Raw genomic sequence first — 15,039 nt, 5'->3', positions numbered from 1 at the left:
AGATGGTATTCTGACCAATTTGTGATTTGTATGTATTAAGTACATGATACCTTTATGATGCAAGTTAGAATTATTTTAGTTTAGTCCAACTCTAATGCAATTTAGTTCAATTTATTTAAATTATCATACAATTTAGTATTTTAAAATCACTTCTAAAATCTAATTCATCTTTAGCAGTTCAATTTATAATAATTTAATTTAATTTAATTCATATACATTTTGGTGGCCTCTAAACACTGACATATACTTGGTGTCCATGCAACAACTAATATCAACAAAATTTACAATAGTAGTTTTTTCACTTAGAAAATTAATGTGTCTATTCTACTCAAATTTGTAAAAAAATTTACCGCTGTACTCCAAAGGTTGTAATTTAAAAGTATAAATCAATCCGAATGATTATATATATATTTTTAGTTGGAGGATTCAAATGCGAGACTTATAAAGAAAATTAGGCACTTAGACTAAAGGAGGTTGGTCTTGTCATAAAATTTTCAATTGAAGATTTGTATATCCGGCTTTAGCTTTATTTCGTTCAAAGAGATCTTTAAGTGCTTCCACAAATTGATTGTGTACTCGGTCAACCTAAAACCAAATATAAATGATGTCAAAATCCATGTTAGAGTTGTGCATTGCAAACATAATTTTGAAAATCTTTACTCAAACATAGCCAAACAAAAATTGATCTCTACAACTCAGATTAGTTGATATATCATTATAAGTTGGTAGTGTTAACTGTTTATGTTTTTAATTAAGTAGTTTAAGGATTTATTAATATAAATTATTGACCTGTTTTTTAGAAAGAGTGAGAGCTCCGGTAACCACCCATGCATAGTGGTAGACAATTTTTCAACTTTTATTTTCATGTTTATATTAAAACAGATAAGCCTACTATATGTCAACCAAGACAGGGTGAATTGGTATTTCAAGAGATTTTCTACATTTTAAAATATTCTTGAAATATTTTTCCAATCTTTATCAATGCTCCAACCAATTTACTAATGTTGTATTTATGGATTAATTTAAGCAATTAGGAATAACATAAAAGATAAAAGAAAGAAGAGAAGACAACAATTTTTATACTAGTTTGATTTAAGATGAATCTACGTCGAATCTTTTTCTATGCAACCTAAGCTTAGAAGGTTTACACTAAATCAATAGAGATCCAAGACTTACAAGATCACCTAAATAATCCTAGACTCTAAAGACCCAAGAACTTGATTCACCAATCAAGAACTCCTCCTAGATGCAATGCTTTACACAATTGCAACTAGACATTCACCTACTCAGTGAATAACAATGAAAAGAAATGCAATTCAAGAAGAAAAGGAACTGAGTACACCTATTGTTATGCAGAAATCACAATTAGTCCCTAATGCCAAGCTTGATCTCCTAAGATTAACTCCATCCTTAATTTCTTTGAACATCCAGCAGAATAATCTCTCAAGAAGTCAATAATTCTCTTTTCTCAATCTCTCAAAACAGGTCTTATGTTTCGTGTGTTTGAAAAAATGAATTTTTCTAGTGAGATTAATGGATTAAGAATTTTACCTAATCGATTATCTTGATTGAATTTTGATTGCAGTAGCTGCAGTGCATTTCGATAATCCATTAGATAAGTTGCTAATCCATTAAGGACTTCTATAACACTTATATTTATGCAATTTAGGATTGAATGGGTTGATCTCAGTTGTTACAGGCTTGACTTACATTGATCATAGGAATGCACTACCTATTTATATGAATGGTTACACCTATTTCTAGTGAGAAGGCTTGATCATTGTGCATGACTTTAGACATCATCAAAACTTCAATTTGAGTGGGTATGATCCCCTTTCAATAGTTTACTCCTATATAAATGTAAATTTTGAATAACACAGTAAGCTCTAATTCAGAAAAAAAAAAAGTCTTTACATATTTTTGTTCACATTTGGTATTAGAGCTCATTTCACAGCGACCTAAACCAAAATATATAGTGTGTGAGAGTGAGTCAAACACGTGGGGAGAATCTGCATCAAAACAACTGTGTAGGGTGAGTGATACACACAAGTGAGCTACGAGTGTTTATAGGAATCATCTGCATCAAAACAATTGGGTAGGGTGAGTGATACACCACGTGTTTAAAGGAATCATTTAGGGATGCTAAATCAATGAAGTACGTTCAACATGCTATTTCAAATTTTGATGTGCATTATGATCACTGGCCAAGCTTATGGAGAATTTCCTTTGCTCCAAAGAGTATTGACCTTTGGTGGAATATGGGATTGACATGATACCAAACAAGGCAAATGCTTCAAAAGCAGAATGCAAAAGGATGGATGGAAAAACAACAACACAAGGATTTAAAGATAAAGAATTATCTCTATCAAGCAAATGATAGAGAAATTCTCGAGGACTTTGAAATGCTACAAATGAAGGAGGGAGAATCAATAAATTCATACTTTGCACAAAATTTGAAGATAGCCAAAAGTATGAAAGCGGTTGGGGAAAATATGCAAGACAAGTTCAATTATGTGGTGTGCTCCATTGAAGATCCCACAATATGGATACTATGACTATAGACGAGATGCAAAATAGTCTATTATTAGTTCGTGAACAGAGAATGACAGTCTCAACAAAAGAGAAGTGGGTTATGCAAACTATGGTTGATGAGAAAAATGGAAGAGGTAGAGGAAGATGGAGAACTAGAGGAAGGGACACACAAGTATTTAAAATGGATGAAATTGAATGTTTAAGATGTCATAAGTTTAGGCATTTTCAATATGAATATGTGGGAGAAGAAGAAAAACTATGTTGAAACAGAGGATAAAGTAGAACAAAAGGATGAACTCTTGTTAATGGCCTTAGTCGAATACAAAGAAGGAAAAAAGATGAGTGGTTTTTAGACTCGGGTTACAGCAATCACATAAGTGGCAATAAGGAGTGGTTCTAAGAGTTAGATGAGAATTTCCGACACAAGATAAGTTAGGTAATGTATAGCCGTGAAGGGGAAAGACAATGTTTGAATGGTTGTGAATGGAATTATACATGTAGTCACACATGTATATTATGTTCTTGAACTTAAGAACAATTTATTAAGTCTTAGGCAACCTTTTAAGTATAACAATTCAGAACAACAAATGCAACGTTGTTCATCTAGAGAGAGGGTTGATTATGGAGGTACAAATGAGTGCAAACAAAATGTTTGTGCTGACAACAATTGTGGGAGATAATTCCCAATTGTGACATAACAAGCTCAGGCATTTAAGCTATGATGACAACAACTCTTATCTCTAAGCAAATGGTGATGGGGTTGTCTTCTATCACAACTCCTCAAAATCTATTGTCTAGCAGGAAAACAACACACATCCAAGTGGTTGCCATTGATTCATGCGGATTTATATGGGCCTATTAAGCCAACATCAAATTTTATTGATGATCTTTCACGTAAAACTTGGATGTATTTCTTAAGTGAGAAATATGAAACTTTTCTCTCTTAAAAGGAGTTGGTGAAAAAGGAGAAAGCATGATATGATATGAGTAAATATTTTGATGTTAAATTTTATCTTTTTAAGAAACCTTGTCAAAGAAGGAAGTATCAAGTTGAGCTAATGGAGATCTTAGAATCAAGTGACTGATGACATTCAAACTAGAGCCATTTGTGAAGTTGAGACATAATTAAAGCGTAGAAAATAAACTAATGCTTGTTTAGACATTTAGTTTAAGAAAGAGATTGTTTGGCGGTTTATTTATGTTGTTTATATTTTTAATTAATTAGTTTTAAGATTTAATAATATTAGTTCAATTATTAATTGTTCTTTAGAAAGAAAGAGATAAAATATAGTTCCTGTAACCACTCATGCATAGGGATGACAACGGGTCGGGTCGGTCACGGATAGTGCCTACCCGCAACCTGACCTGTCAAAAAAAAAATCCATCCGCTACCCGCTCGTTTACCTTTCAGGTATCCGCTTAAAAAATACTCGCAGATATTTTTAAAATCCACAAATATCGGTGGATACCCGATACCCGTAAATATTTAAAATATATATATTTTATAAATTGTTTAATATAAAATTATAAAAATAAAATATAAAATAAAATAAAATAATAATTATAATTATAATTAAATTTGACATAATAAAATATACTGCTAATTTTAATTTTAATTAAATTTAACTTAATAAAATATAAATTAAAGGTTTAATTATGCCTTTGGTCCCCATTTTGGAATCAAAATCTCAAAATGGTATCCGAATTTTTAAAAGTCTCAAATTGGTCCCCTTTTTGTTAAAAGGTCTCAAGTTTGCCCTTTCTGTTAAGTCTGGCTAGACGACGTTAAATGGGATGACATGTGTCAATTCCTTGATTTTTTGAATTTTTTTATTTTTATTTTTAAAATTTTTTTATTTTTTATTTTGATTTTTTTAAAAAAAATCAAAAAAATTGCCACGTGTCAAGTTGTCATCTTGCCACGTGGCAGTGATAATGACACGTGTTAGTATTATGCCAAGTGTTATTTTCTTAGTCTCAATTTGGTCCATGTATTCTAATTTTTGTCTCAATTTAGTCCCTATTTTTGTAAAAATAATTCAATTTCGTCCCTCTCCAAATTAAAACAAAAATTAATTTTATATAAATTTTATACAAATATTTTTATTAAATTTGATATTTTTATTCAAATTGATATTTTTATTACATATTTTTAACATAGCTAAGTTTATTTAAAAGTGTGTTTCACATTCAATTTTACTTAAAATTGTTTTCAAATTTTAAATTTATATGTTTGTTATTGTTACATGAACTAGTTAATTTATGAATTTTTTTTCTATTAACATTATTTTCTATTAACAACTTTAAAACAATTTTAAATAAAGTTCAATGTAAAATATTAATTAAATGAACTTAATTTGGTTAAAAATATTTACTTGAAATATCAATTTTGATGGAAATATTTGTGTATATTTATATAGAAATTAAATTTGATTTCCATTTGGAGAGGGACAAAATTGCTAATTTTTACAAAAATTGAGACTAAATTGAGACAAAAATTAAAATAAAAAAACCAAATTGAGACTAAGAAAATGACACCTGACATCTGACACGTGTCATTGTCACTATCACATCACTACCACGTGACACGATGACAGTTTGACACGTGACAATTTTTTTGATTTAAAAAAATCAAAATAAAAAATTCAAAATAAAAAAGGTTCAAAAATTTGAGGAACTGACACATGACACTCCCTCTAACGGCGTCAATCTTGACTTAACAGGAAGGGCAAACTTGAGACGTTTTATGGATAACGGGTACCCGCGGGTACGGATAGTATGATATCTGCATCCGACCCGTTTATAAGTGGGTATTAAAATACCCGCTATCCACAACTAATAAATATCCACAAATACAAACTATCCGCTACAAATTTTATACGCAGTTATCTGCGAGCACGAATAATTTTCTCATCCCTACTCATGCATGATAGCGGCCAGTTTCTCAATTTTTAATTTTCGTGTTTCCTATTGCGTTTCAATTGAATAATACACCAAGCACCGATTCAGAAAAAAAGAAAAGTTTTTACCTATTTGTGTTCACAGGAAAACCGGGTGACACAAGTCATTGAATCTTAACCTTTTCCTGATAACTTTGAAATAAATTTTAATGAATTAAAAAGGTGTGTGAATAAATGTTTTACCTGCTCCATTGTCGGTTCTGGATTTTTCTCAATCTCAATCGGTCTACCCACCACGATATACATTGGATTTTTGAATGGTATAGGAGATCTGAGAAGACAAGAGTGATGAATGAGTAATAATAAGTAGTTTAAAATTCAATTATTCAACATGAAAAGAGAAAGAGAGACGCACCCATAAATTCCCCAATAAAACAATGGCGCAATCTTCATAAACCTAGCAAGTTTTTGAACTAACTTCCCTGGAACTTTCCACCACTTGTAGGAGTTCGTCTGCATAAATCGAACCAGAGATTTCAGCATCTCAATAAATAGCTCGGATTCAAAACTAATATAGTTGCGAAATTAATACCTGACCAAAGCAGAAAACTGGAACAAGGGGCACTCCCATCTCCATTGCTACCCGAACAAATCCTCTTCTCTCCCTCAGAAACACAGTCTACAAATATGATGAGTTATAGTTATAATTATTGAGTGGTTGTAGTCGGCATATATATGATATTATTATTATACATATAAGGTCTATGACACCACTTTTAACACAAAACTTAAGGTAATGATGTTATGGGTCTTTATTTTTATATAGTGTTTAACTTTGTTTATTCTATTCAATGTGAAACTTTTGATTCACACTTGGACTATTCCCGACAATCTCCTCTCAAGGGTGAGTCCCTTTTTTTCCTTTTTCTTTTTCATTTTCATATAATATAATATATTTCTCTTCAGGTGTATGGTTTCTTGGGATGGCAACGGGACGGGGCGGGGACGGGTTTCATTATCCCATACCCATCCCCGTAGAAAAAATTCATACCCATCCTCATATCCAAACGCAACGGGTATCAAACTTTTGTCCTATCTTCATCCCCACCGGGTAACGGGTATATTGTCATACCTACCCGTTTTCTTACTCCTTCAATATCAATTTTAATTATTCTTTATAAAATAATAAAACATTATGGTAAAGGAAACATAATATTATCAAATATTCAATATTAAGAGGATGATTATTTTTTTGATATCAAATAGTTTGAAATAAATTATAATTGTTTACATTTTAGATTAGAATACCAAAAGTTTCACGAGAACCAAACATTTATTAAATTTGCAAACATTAGTTGATAAAATTTAAAAATATTTAAAAAAAATATATAAAAGAAAATGAAATATTCAAATTAAAATATATTTTAAACGTTTGTTTACTTCAACTTTTTAAATTCTAATGAATTTTTTTATACACTAATACATGACTTGATTAAAATGACGCAAAGAACAAATAATAAACATAATAATAAAATTTTGACATAGATATTGTATCTTTCGAACTTTAATATATGTTGGATGGTGATAAAAAAAATATTTATGACAATTATATTAATTTTTTATATTGTAGTAAATAAAAGTTATTTATACAATTATAGTAAAAAATTACAGTATGATTAATAATGAGTTAGAAAATAAAAAATAGTTAAATAAAATATATCGAAATAGTATTCTACATGATGAAAATAAACAATAAATAAAAATATTAAAAAATTAACAAATATGTGTCTTAGAAACAATTTGAGAGACTATTAAAAGATATCACACAAAGGTAAACAAATGTATAATTAAGGGTATGATAAGATGAAAAATAACTTAGAGATCTAAGAAAACTTTTCAAATATCAACATATATATACTCAATAGTTGAGAAATAATGAAAATTATTTTAGCGAAACAAAAGAGTTCGTCAGATGAAACAAAAATTATTAATAATAAGTAAAGAATTTTTTTTTTTATATTACCTAGTGAATGAAAGATTTTTGCTATTAAACACTTAAATTAAAAGTATTAAACATTCTCATGTGAAAGGAAAATATACAATAAATAAAAGTATTAAAAAATAATAAAAATATTCAAATGTGAGATATAAAAAAAATTAATTGACATAAATAATTTTAACATAATTACATAAAAGGTTATAATAAGATGAAAAATATATTAGAGATACGAATGAATTTCATGACAAACCAAATAATTAGAAAAAATAAAAAATAGAAAGTATATATATATATATAGGGTTACTTATTAATTGTGAATATTTTAAGAATTTAAATGAGGATAGATATATGGCGGGGACGGGTATTATGGGGGGATATGTACATCCCCATACCCATCCCCATACCTAATTGAAAAAGTCGGGGATTCCCCATACCCATACCCAAACCCAGTCAATGCGGGGATTCCCCATCAAAACGGGAACGGATTCGGTCAATGCCCACGGGGGCGGGTTTATTTGCCATCTCTAGTGGTGACCCTTTTTTGGCTATGGTTATGAGGTTAGTCATATAGAAAGGATTTAAAGAATAATTCTGATATATTATTTCAAATATAATATATATATATATATATATATGTGTGTGTGTGTGTGTGTAAGAGTGTTATAATTCATCATCTATTAAAGGAATGAGTGCACATATTTGCTCACAGAGATAATAATGCCTAAATTATAGCTAATACAATATTTGATTACATAATATTTGCTAATAGAATATTTGACATATCTTAACACCCCCACTCAAGTTGGTGCATGGATATCACACATTCCCAATTTGAATAGAGACTCATTAAACACTCTACTTGACACTCCTTTAGTGAGAACATCAGCCAACTGCAATTCTGATCTTACAAAAAGGAAAAGAAATGATTTCAGCTTCAAGTTTCTCTTTGATGAAATGTCTATCAATCTCCACATGCTTTGTTATATCATGTTACACCGTATTGTGAGCAATTGCTATATTCTGATCTTACAAAAGGGAAAGAAATTATTTCAGCTTCAAGTTTCTTTTTGATGAAATGTCTATCAATCTCCACATGCTTTGTTCTATCATGTTACACTGGATTGTGAGCAATTGCTATAGTCGACGTATTATCACAGTACAAACTCATAGTTTCATTTTGTTTAAAGTCCAAATCTGATAGCACATTTTTAATCCACAAAAGTTCACATACACCTAGTGTCAGGCCTCTGAATTCTACTTCAGCACTAGATCTTGCTACTACAGGCTATTTTTTACTCCTCCAAGTTACAAGATTCCCTCGTACAAAAGTAAAGTATCTAGAGGTAGATCTCCTATCATCTTTTGAACCTACCCAATCTGCATCGGTGTACCCTTCTACTTTTAAGTTTCCATGATTTGAGAACAAAATTCCTTTTCTAGGAATGAACTTTAAATATCTCAAAATCCTCTCAACAACATCCATATAAAGCTTTCGTAGGTCATGCATAAATTGACTAACAACATTCACTGCATAAGTAATATCTGGACGTGTATGAGACAAATAAATTAATTTTCCTACTAGCCTTTGGTATCTCCCTTTGTCTATGTTTGCTGAATTTGAACATTGAAAGAGTTTATGATTTTGTTCAATTGGTGTATCAACTGGTTTACTCCCAAGCAGTACAGTTCCTGATAGTAAATCAACAGTATATTTTCTTTGGCATAGAAAAATACCATGTTTTGATCTAGCTACTTTAATACCCAAAAAATATTTGAGGTTTTCAAGTTGTTTCATCTCAAATTCAGATGCAAGGTATTGTTGTAAACTAGAAATCTCATCTTGGTCATTTCTTGTAACAATCATGTCATCTACATATATAATCAAGACTATAATTCTTCCTTTTTCTCTCTTCAAAAATAAGGTGTGATCAGAGTTACTAGCTCTATAGCTAAAAGCCTTCATAGACTTGGTAAACCTTCTAAACCATGCTCTTGGGGATTGTTTTAATCCATATAGAGCCTTCTTTAATTTGCAAACCTTCATTCCAATTGAATCTGTCATGTCTGGTGGAGAATCCATATAAATTTCTTCTGAAATTTCTCCATGTAGAAAAGCATTTTTCACATCAAATTATAGAAGAGGCCAATCTTGGTTTGCTGCTAGTGACAGAAGTATTCTCACAATATTGAGGTTGGCTACCGGTGCGAACGTTTCTTGGTAATCTACACCATAAGATTGAGTGTAACCTTTAGCCACAAGTCGTGCCTTATACCTCTCAATAGTTTCATCAACTTTGTGCTTAATTGTAAATACCCATTTGTAGCCCACAGTTTTCTTCCCTCTTGGTAAGGACACAAGATCCCAAGTGTTATTTTTCTCTAAAGCTGCCATCTCATCAACCATTGCTTTGGTCCATCTAGGATCTGCCAAAGCTTTCTGTATATTACTAGGAATAGGAATTGAAGACAATTGAGATACAAATGATGCATATGACTGGGATAACCTGTGAGATGACACATATTTACTAATGGGATATTTAACTTTGGCTTGGAGGTCTGGTTCATATTTAGCTGGAGGTTGACAACGGTTAGAACAGGGTGGAAGATTATACTGGACAGTAGTAGACTCAATGTTTGGTGTGTTGGTGGTCTCATACAGACCAGGATCAATTTCATGAACGGTTTCATCTAAATTAGTATTATCAAGGGTAGGATCAAGAGAAACAATTTCTTGATTAGTTTCAACTACATTAGTATTATCAGATATAGGATCAGTAGGTACCTCTGAAGAGTCAAGCCGAACTTGTGGAGAAGATTGAGTCAATTGGTTAGGATCAGAAGACACTGTACTATCCAAAAGAGAAGTTTCCATATTTAGGATTGGCTCACTTCCTACAGAATGATCCTCACACGATAATTTATCTTTACAGAATAATTTTATATCTGGGATATCAAACATACTAACATCATGATTATGCACTTCACTTTCATTACCGCCCTGAAGTGTAGAATCAACATAAAAAAAACTATGCTTATTAAGTGTCACATCCATAGAGATATAAAATTTCTTTGATGGTGGATGGTAAGCACAATAGCCTTTTTGAGTTGATCCATACCCAACAAAAACACATTTTAAAGCTCGTTCTTCAAGTTTTGTACTTTGATGTGGGTGTAAGTGAACATATATAACACATCCAAAAATATGAGGCGGTAAAGAAACCATGGAAGGAAGGATACAATGATCAGACAACACATCTAAAGGCCTTCAAAAGTTAAGCACACTAAAAGGTGTTCAATTAATCAAATAAACTGCAGATCTCACAACCTCACCCCATAAATGAGATGCGACATTACCATCTATCAAAAGTGATCTTGTCACCTCTAATATATGTCTATTTCTTCTCTTAGCTACCCCATTTTGTTGTGGTGAATAAGGACATGTAATTTGATGTAAGATGCCTTTGGAGTTCATGAACTCGATTAACTCAGTCTTAAAATATTCCCCTCTATTGTCTGATCAAATGACCTTAATATGTGTGTTAAATTGATTAATTATCATATGATGAAAGGAACAAAACACATTACACACATCACTTTTATGTTTAAGCAAATACACTCAAGTTACCTGAGTACAATCATCAACAAAACTGATAAACTATTTTTTCCCGTTATGTGTAGATTGTGGGGCAGAGCCCCAAACATTTGTATGAATTAATGAAAAAGGAAAATCTATTTTTTTATTACTTAAAGGAAACACAACATGATGACTTTTTGCCATTAAACAAGTTTCACAAATAAAATCAGAAATATTGCATTTATGAAATAGTGATGGAAATATTTTTTTTAGATAACCAAAAGAGGGATGTCCCAATCTTCTATGTCATAACCAAATTTTCTTTTTATTTTTATCTTGTATGTGTTCATTCGCAAAACAAGTCAACGTTCCTTTATGGGTTTGTTGTGAGACATTTTCAAGATAATACAGTCCTTCTCTCTCTACCACTGTCAATCTTCTCCTTAGAATGGATGTTCTGGAAAAAACACAATGGGTTGGATAAAATAAGGCAACACAAGAATGTGATTTGGTTAATTTGCTGAAAGAGAAAAGATTACAATTTAATGTAGGAACAAATAAAACATCAGAAATTGATAAGGAGGGAGAGAGGGATATAGTACCTATACCTTCAATAGGAGATGAGATCCCATTGGCATTAATAATAGCAGTTTTAGAACTATTAGGGAAAAAATTAATAAATTTATGTGGATCACAAGTCATATAATCAGTAGTACCTAAATCAATTATCCAATCACCACCCCTAGTAACAACAGAAAGATTAAGAGTAGGGTTAGATATACCTGACTTGGTCACAAATCCGACAACAGTAGAACTATGACTCTTGGGGCTTCTTGCATATGGATAGCAGCGAAAGTTCCAAAATCATGATTCTCCGATTGATTTTTATGGAACGGAGCCATAAAAAATATTCAAATAAAGAAGCATGGCTTCCTATATTGTAGAGGATGTCGGTATTTGGCTCTTGATACCATATATAAAGGATTTAAAGAATAATTCTAATATATATTATTATATTATTTCCAATAATAGGGTACCATATAGATACACATAAGAGTGCTATAATTCCTCGTCTATTAAATGAATGAGTGCACAGATTTGCTCACAAAGATAATAATGCCTAAATTATAGGTAATACAATATTTGATTACATAATATTTGCTAATAGAATATTTGACATATCTTAACAACTCACTTAGGTGACCCCTTTTTGGTTATGGTTATGCAGTCATTCACTCTGAACCATCAGTTCTGTTACCACTTGATTGGATTTTTAGGGTTTTTGAAAATATAAAATATATGAGAGATATATGTGATATGTCATACGAAGAAACATGTTGTATTTTATTGATATACCATATATATAGAACAAAATATTACAGAATATTAAGTATAAAATATTTAGAATATTCCACTTCTAATTAAAATAATAACTAATTTCTAAAACTAAAACATATCTCTAAAATTAAAATATTTTCTAAAAACTAATTTAAATAAAAAAAATATTAAATAATATTCTCAACAAAATATAATTAACCATTCACCCATTTCAATTTCAAATATAATTAACCAAAATAATGAAAATAGTAGTAGGGTGGAGAAAAGAAAAAGAAGTGTACCTCAGAATGGGGCTCCAAAAAAAGTGTTTCTCGAATTCCACCGGGTACTAAAACGCAACTGTAGCCAGCTCCCAAGGAGGAAATTAAATTTTTCTTCGTCACTGGCGAAAATCCCAGCCATGTCCATACATGTCTCAAAAATGGTATATAGAAAACCTGTTCATAGGAAAAATTAGCATTGATCCTGTTAACTTTTTTTCACTTCGGAGTCTCAAAAGTAGAATCCTTACGACGCTGCTAGCAAGAAGTTTTGTCTTTGCAAGGGGCATGAGACCTGCGTTTTCAGAAAGTGCAACCACGCCAATTCCAATAGCTGAGTGTGGTTCATAACCAAACACTGCACACACCAGGCCATGCTGTTGTTACCAATTACTGTCAATGATTTCATCACAACAATATACACACTTCACGCAACCTTATCCATTTTTGAAATAAGAAAGATAAGAGAGAATTAGGTTTAGGATAGTAATGCCCTAAAAGAGAATAAGTCCCGTTGAAAGGCAACACAAAGAGAAGATTTTCTAAGTCACTAGACTTAATTAAATTCCGCCAATCACAATTTATTCCAAAAACTGCAAGGCATCGCAGCAAAAGAAGATATTGTAAGATAGGTTACTTTTTTTTTTCTTTAATCACATAAAAATTTACACCATTATTAACATAACTTCTCAACTGAGAAACTAAACTATTATCAAAAGAAAAAACAAAAAGCACAACATATACATAGAATTATTTGACAGGATGATATAGTTATAATTATGATGGATATAATATTACAAGTATTTCTTGTTCATTCATCTTTAAATTTTATATTATATAAAGCGAAATCAAGTTGCTCCAAATTAATTTTAAAATATTAATTTCTATCATAAGTGTCCTTCATAAATGGAGAGTGACGCGTCCCCAACCCCAACCCCAACCCCAACCAAACATCTTTATGGAAAAAAAATTATTTATTACCTAATGAATAAAAAAGTACCATATAACCTACCTAAAAGAAGGAAGAAAGAATATAATTTGTTTATGGTCTAAAAAATACTACATTAGTGTTTTTGGTGGAAGTGTGTGTAAGGATTCTTTATAAATATTTGAAAAAAATAAAACTAATTCTTCTATAAATTAAAATTATCTTATGTATAAATTAATAAGTAAATATTTTTTCATATAACTTCTCGAAATTCTTATTTTCAATTTATAAATAAATTAATTTCATTTATAAAAAATATTGCAATCTTTCTTATGTTTGTAAAAAATTAGGTTAAAAGATTGATTCTTATTTAACACAACCTCCAATGATAAAGGTACTTTTATAAAGTTGACAAAGATTAAGTATTGTAATTTAGAATGATAAGAGAGTGGGTAAAAGATAAAAAGAATCTTAAAATTTAGTTGATGGATAGATACAAACCGTAAGCATGATTAGGACGAAAGGCTTGTGGTTCTTCTAGGTGAAGCTTTATGGGAAAATAGGAGCAAATGTGCTTGCAAATGTATCTGAAATTTACACAAAAGAAAAATTCCCAGATAGTTTAGTTTTAAAGTAAAACTAAAAAAAGAAAGAGAGAAAGAGAAAGATACTTCGACAATTTTCGACCAAACATGCTGTTGTCGTCGACAGGAATCATGACCAACACCAAGAGCAAAGCGAACACCCTAACATGAAAATTTATGTTACATTGATGAAGAAATTGAAGCCAAACGTTGTAGTTATAAGAGAGAAGAAGAAAATAAGACGAACAAGAGTGCTTTGGAGAGAGAAAGGAAGAAGGTGGCGAAGAGTATGAAGATGATGTTGAAATGAATGAGTCCAAGGTACAGCAGCAGTGCCGGAACAGTCTTGAACATGTTGCATGATGATTCATAGGACTTTTCGATTCCATTCGAAACTTTCTCCATGCTTTCTTCTTTCCACTCTGGTAGTTGTTGGTGGATATGAAATAAATGAAGAGCATTACACATTACACAACACTGTAAATAATAAAGAACCACACTGAAAAGGATAATGAGAAATGACTTTCATGTCCCTGTTCCTCTCTCTCTCTTTCACCCAGAATTATACGCACGTTGCTTCAAGATGGAAGAAGTAGACTTCGTGGATCGTTTTCTCGTCTGACCTCAAAGTACAAATTGATGAAAGATAAAGACGTTAGAGCATCTTCCGATTCCGATCCAAATTCGTCCGGCGGCCACTATTAGGAATAACTATCGCATTTTCGAGGTATTGTCCACTTTGGAGTGTTTGAACTCCGTCACAGTTTTGTCTTTAAAAGGCGCCTCAGAAATAGAAGGAGATAGGAGTATTTAAACTTCTGTTTGACCTCGACTCCTAAGCAATGTGAGACTTATTGAGTGTACTGGAACATAGCAAAAGTGTGAATTTTCTTGAAAGTTAAAGCTATATTTTTGTGGACAAAG

At 31.2% G+C, this 15,039-nt stretch overlaps 1 protein-coding gene across 4 annotated transcripts; it reads right to left on the bottom strand.

Moving 5' to 3' along the window:
• Positions 1-372: 372 nt before the first annotated feature.
• LOC114178617 (diacylglycerol O-acyltransferase 2D-like) lies at positions 373-14,805 on the bottom strand. 4 transcript variants are annotated; one of them, XM_085671330.1, is made up of 10 exons: positions 14,688-14,805; positions 14,363-14,537; positions 14,203-14,277; positions 14,033-14,118; positions 12,855-12,961; positions 12,625-12,780; positions 6,025-6,111; positions 5,848-5,945; positions 5,676-5,763; positions 373-585 (listed from the first exon to the last, which is right to left on the bottom strand). In XM_085671330.1, the coding sequence occupies exons 2-10, from the start codon at positions 14,518-14,520 to the stop codon at positions 484-486; spliced, it is 957 nt and encodes a 318-aa protein (XP_085527456.1). In that variant the 5' UTR covers positions 14,521-14,537; positions 14,688-14,805; the 3' UTR covers positions 373-483. The 4 variants fall into 4 exon arrangements, with proteins under 4 accessions (XP_085527456.1, XP_085527458.1, XP_085527457.1 ...); XM_085671332.1 differs by lacking the exon at positions 14,688-14,805 and having other exon boundaries at positions 14,363-14,576; XM_085671329.1 differs by lacking the exons at positions 373-585; positions 14,688-14,805 and adding an exon at positions 625-2,077 and having other exon boundaries at positions 14,363-14,681.
• Positions 14,806-15,039: the final 234 nt, after the last annotated feature.

The sequence above is a fragment of the Vigna unguiculata genome, chromosome 3, assembly GCF_037176805.1.
Source record: "Vigna unguiculata cultivar grain cowpea cultivar isolate G323 ecotype 2 chromosome 3, ASM3717680v1, whole genome shotgun sequence".
NCBI classification, from domain to species: Eukaryota; Viridiplantae; Streptophyta; class Magnoliopsida; order Fabales; family Fabaceae; genus Vigna; species Vigna unguiculata.
The sequence above is the reverse complement of the archived record's forward strand: the minus strand, read 5'-3'. Positions and strand labels throughout refer to the sequence as shown.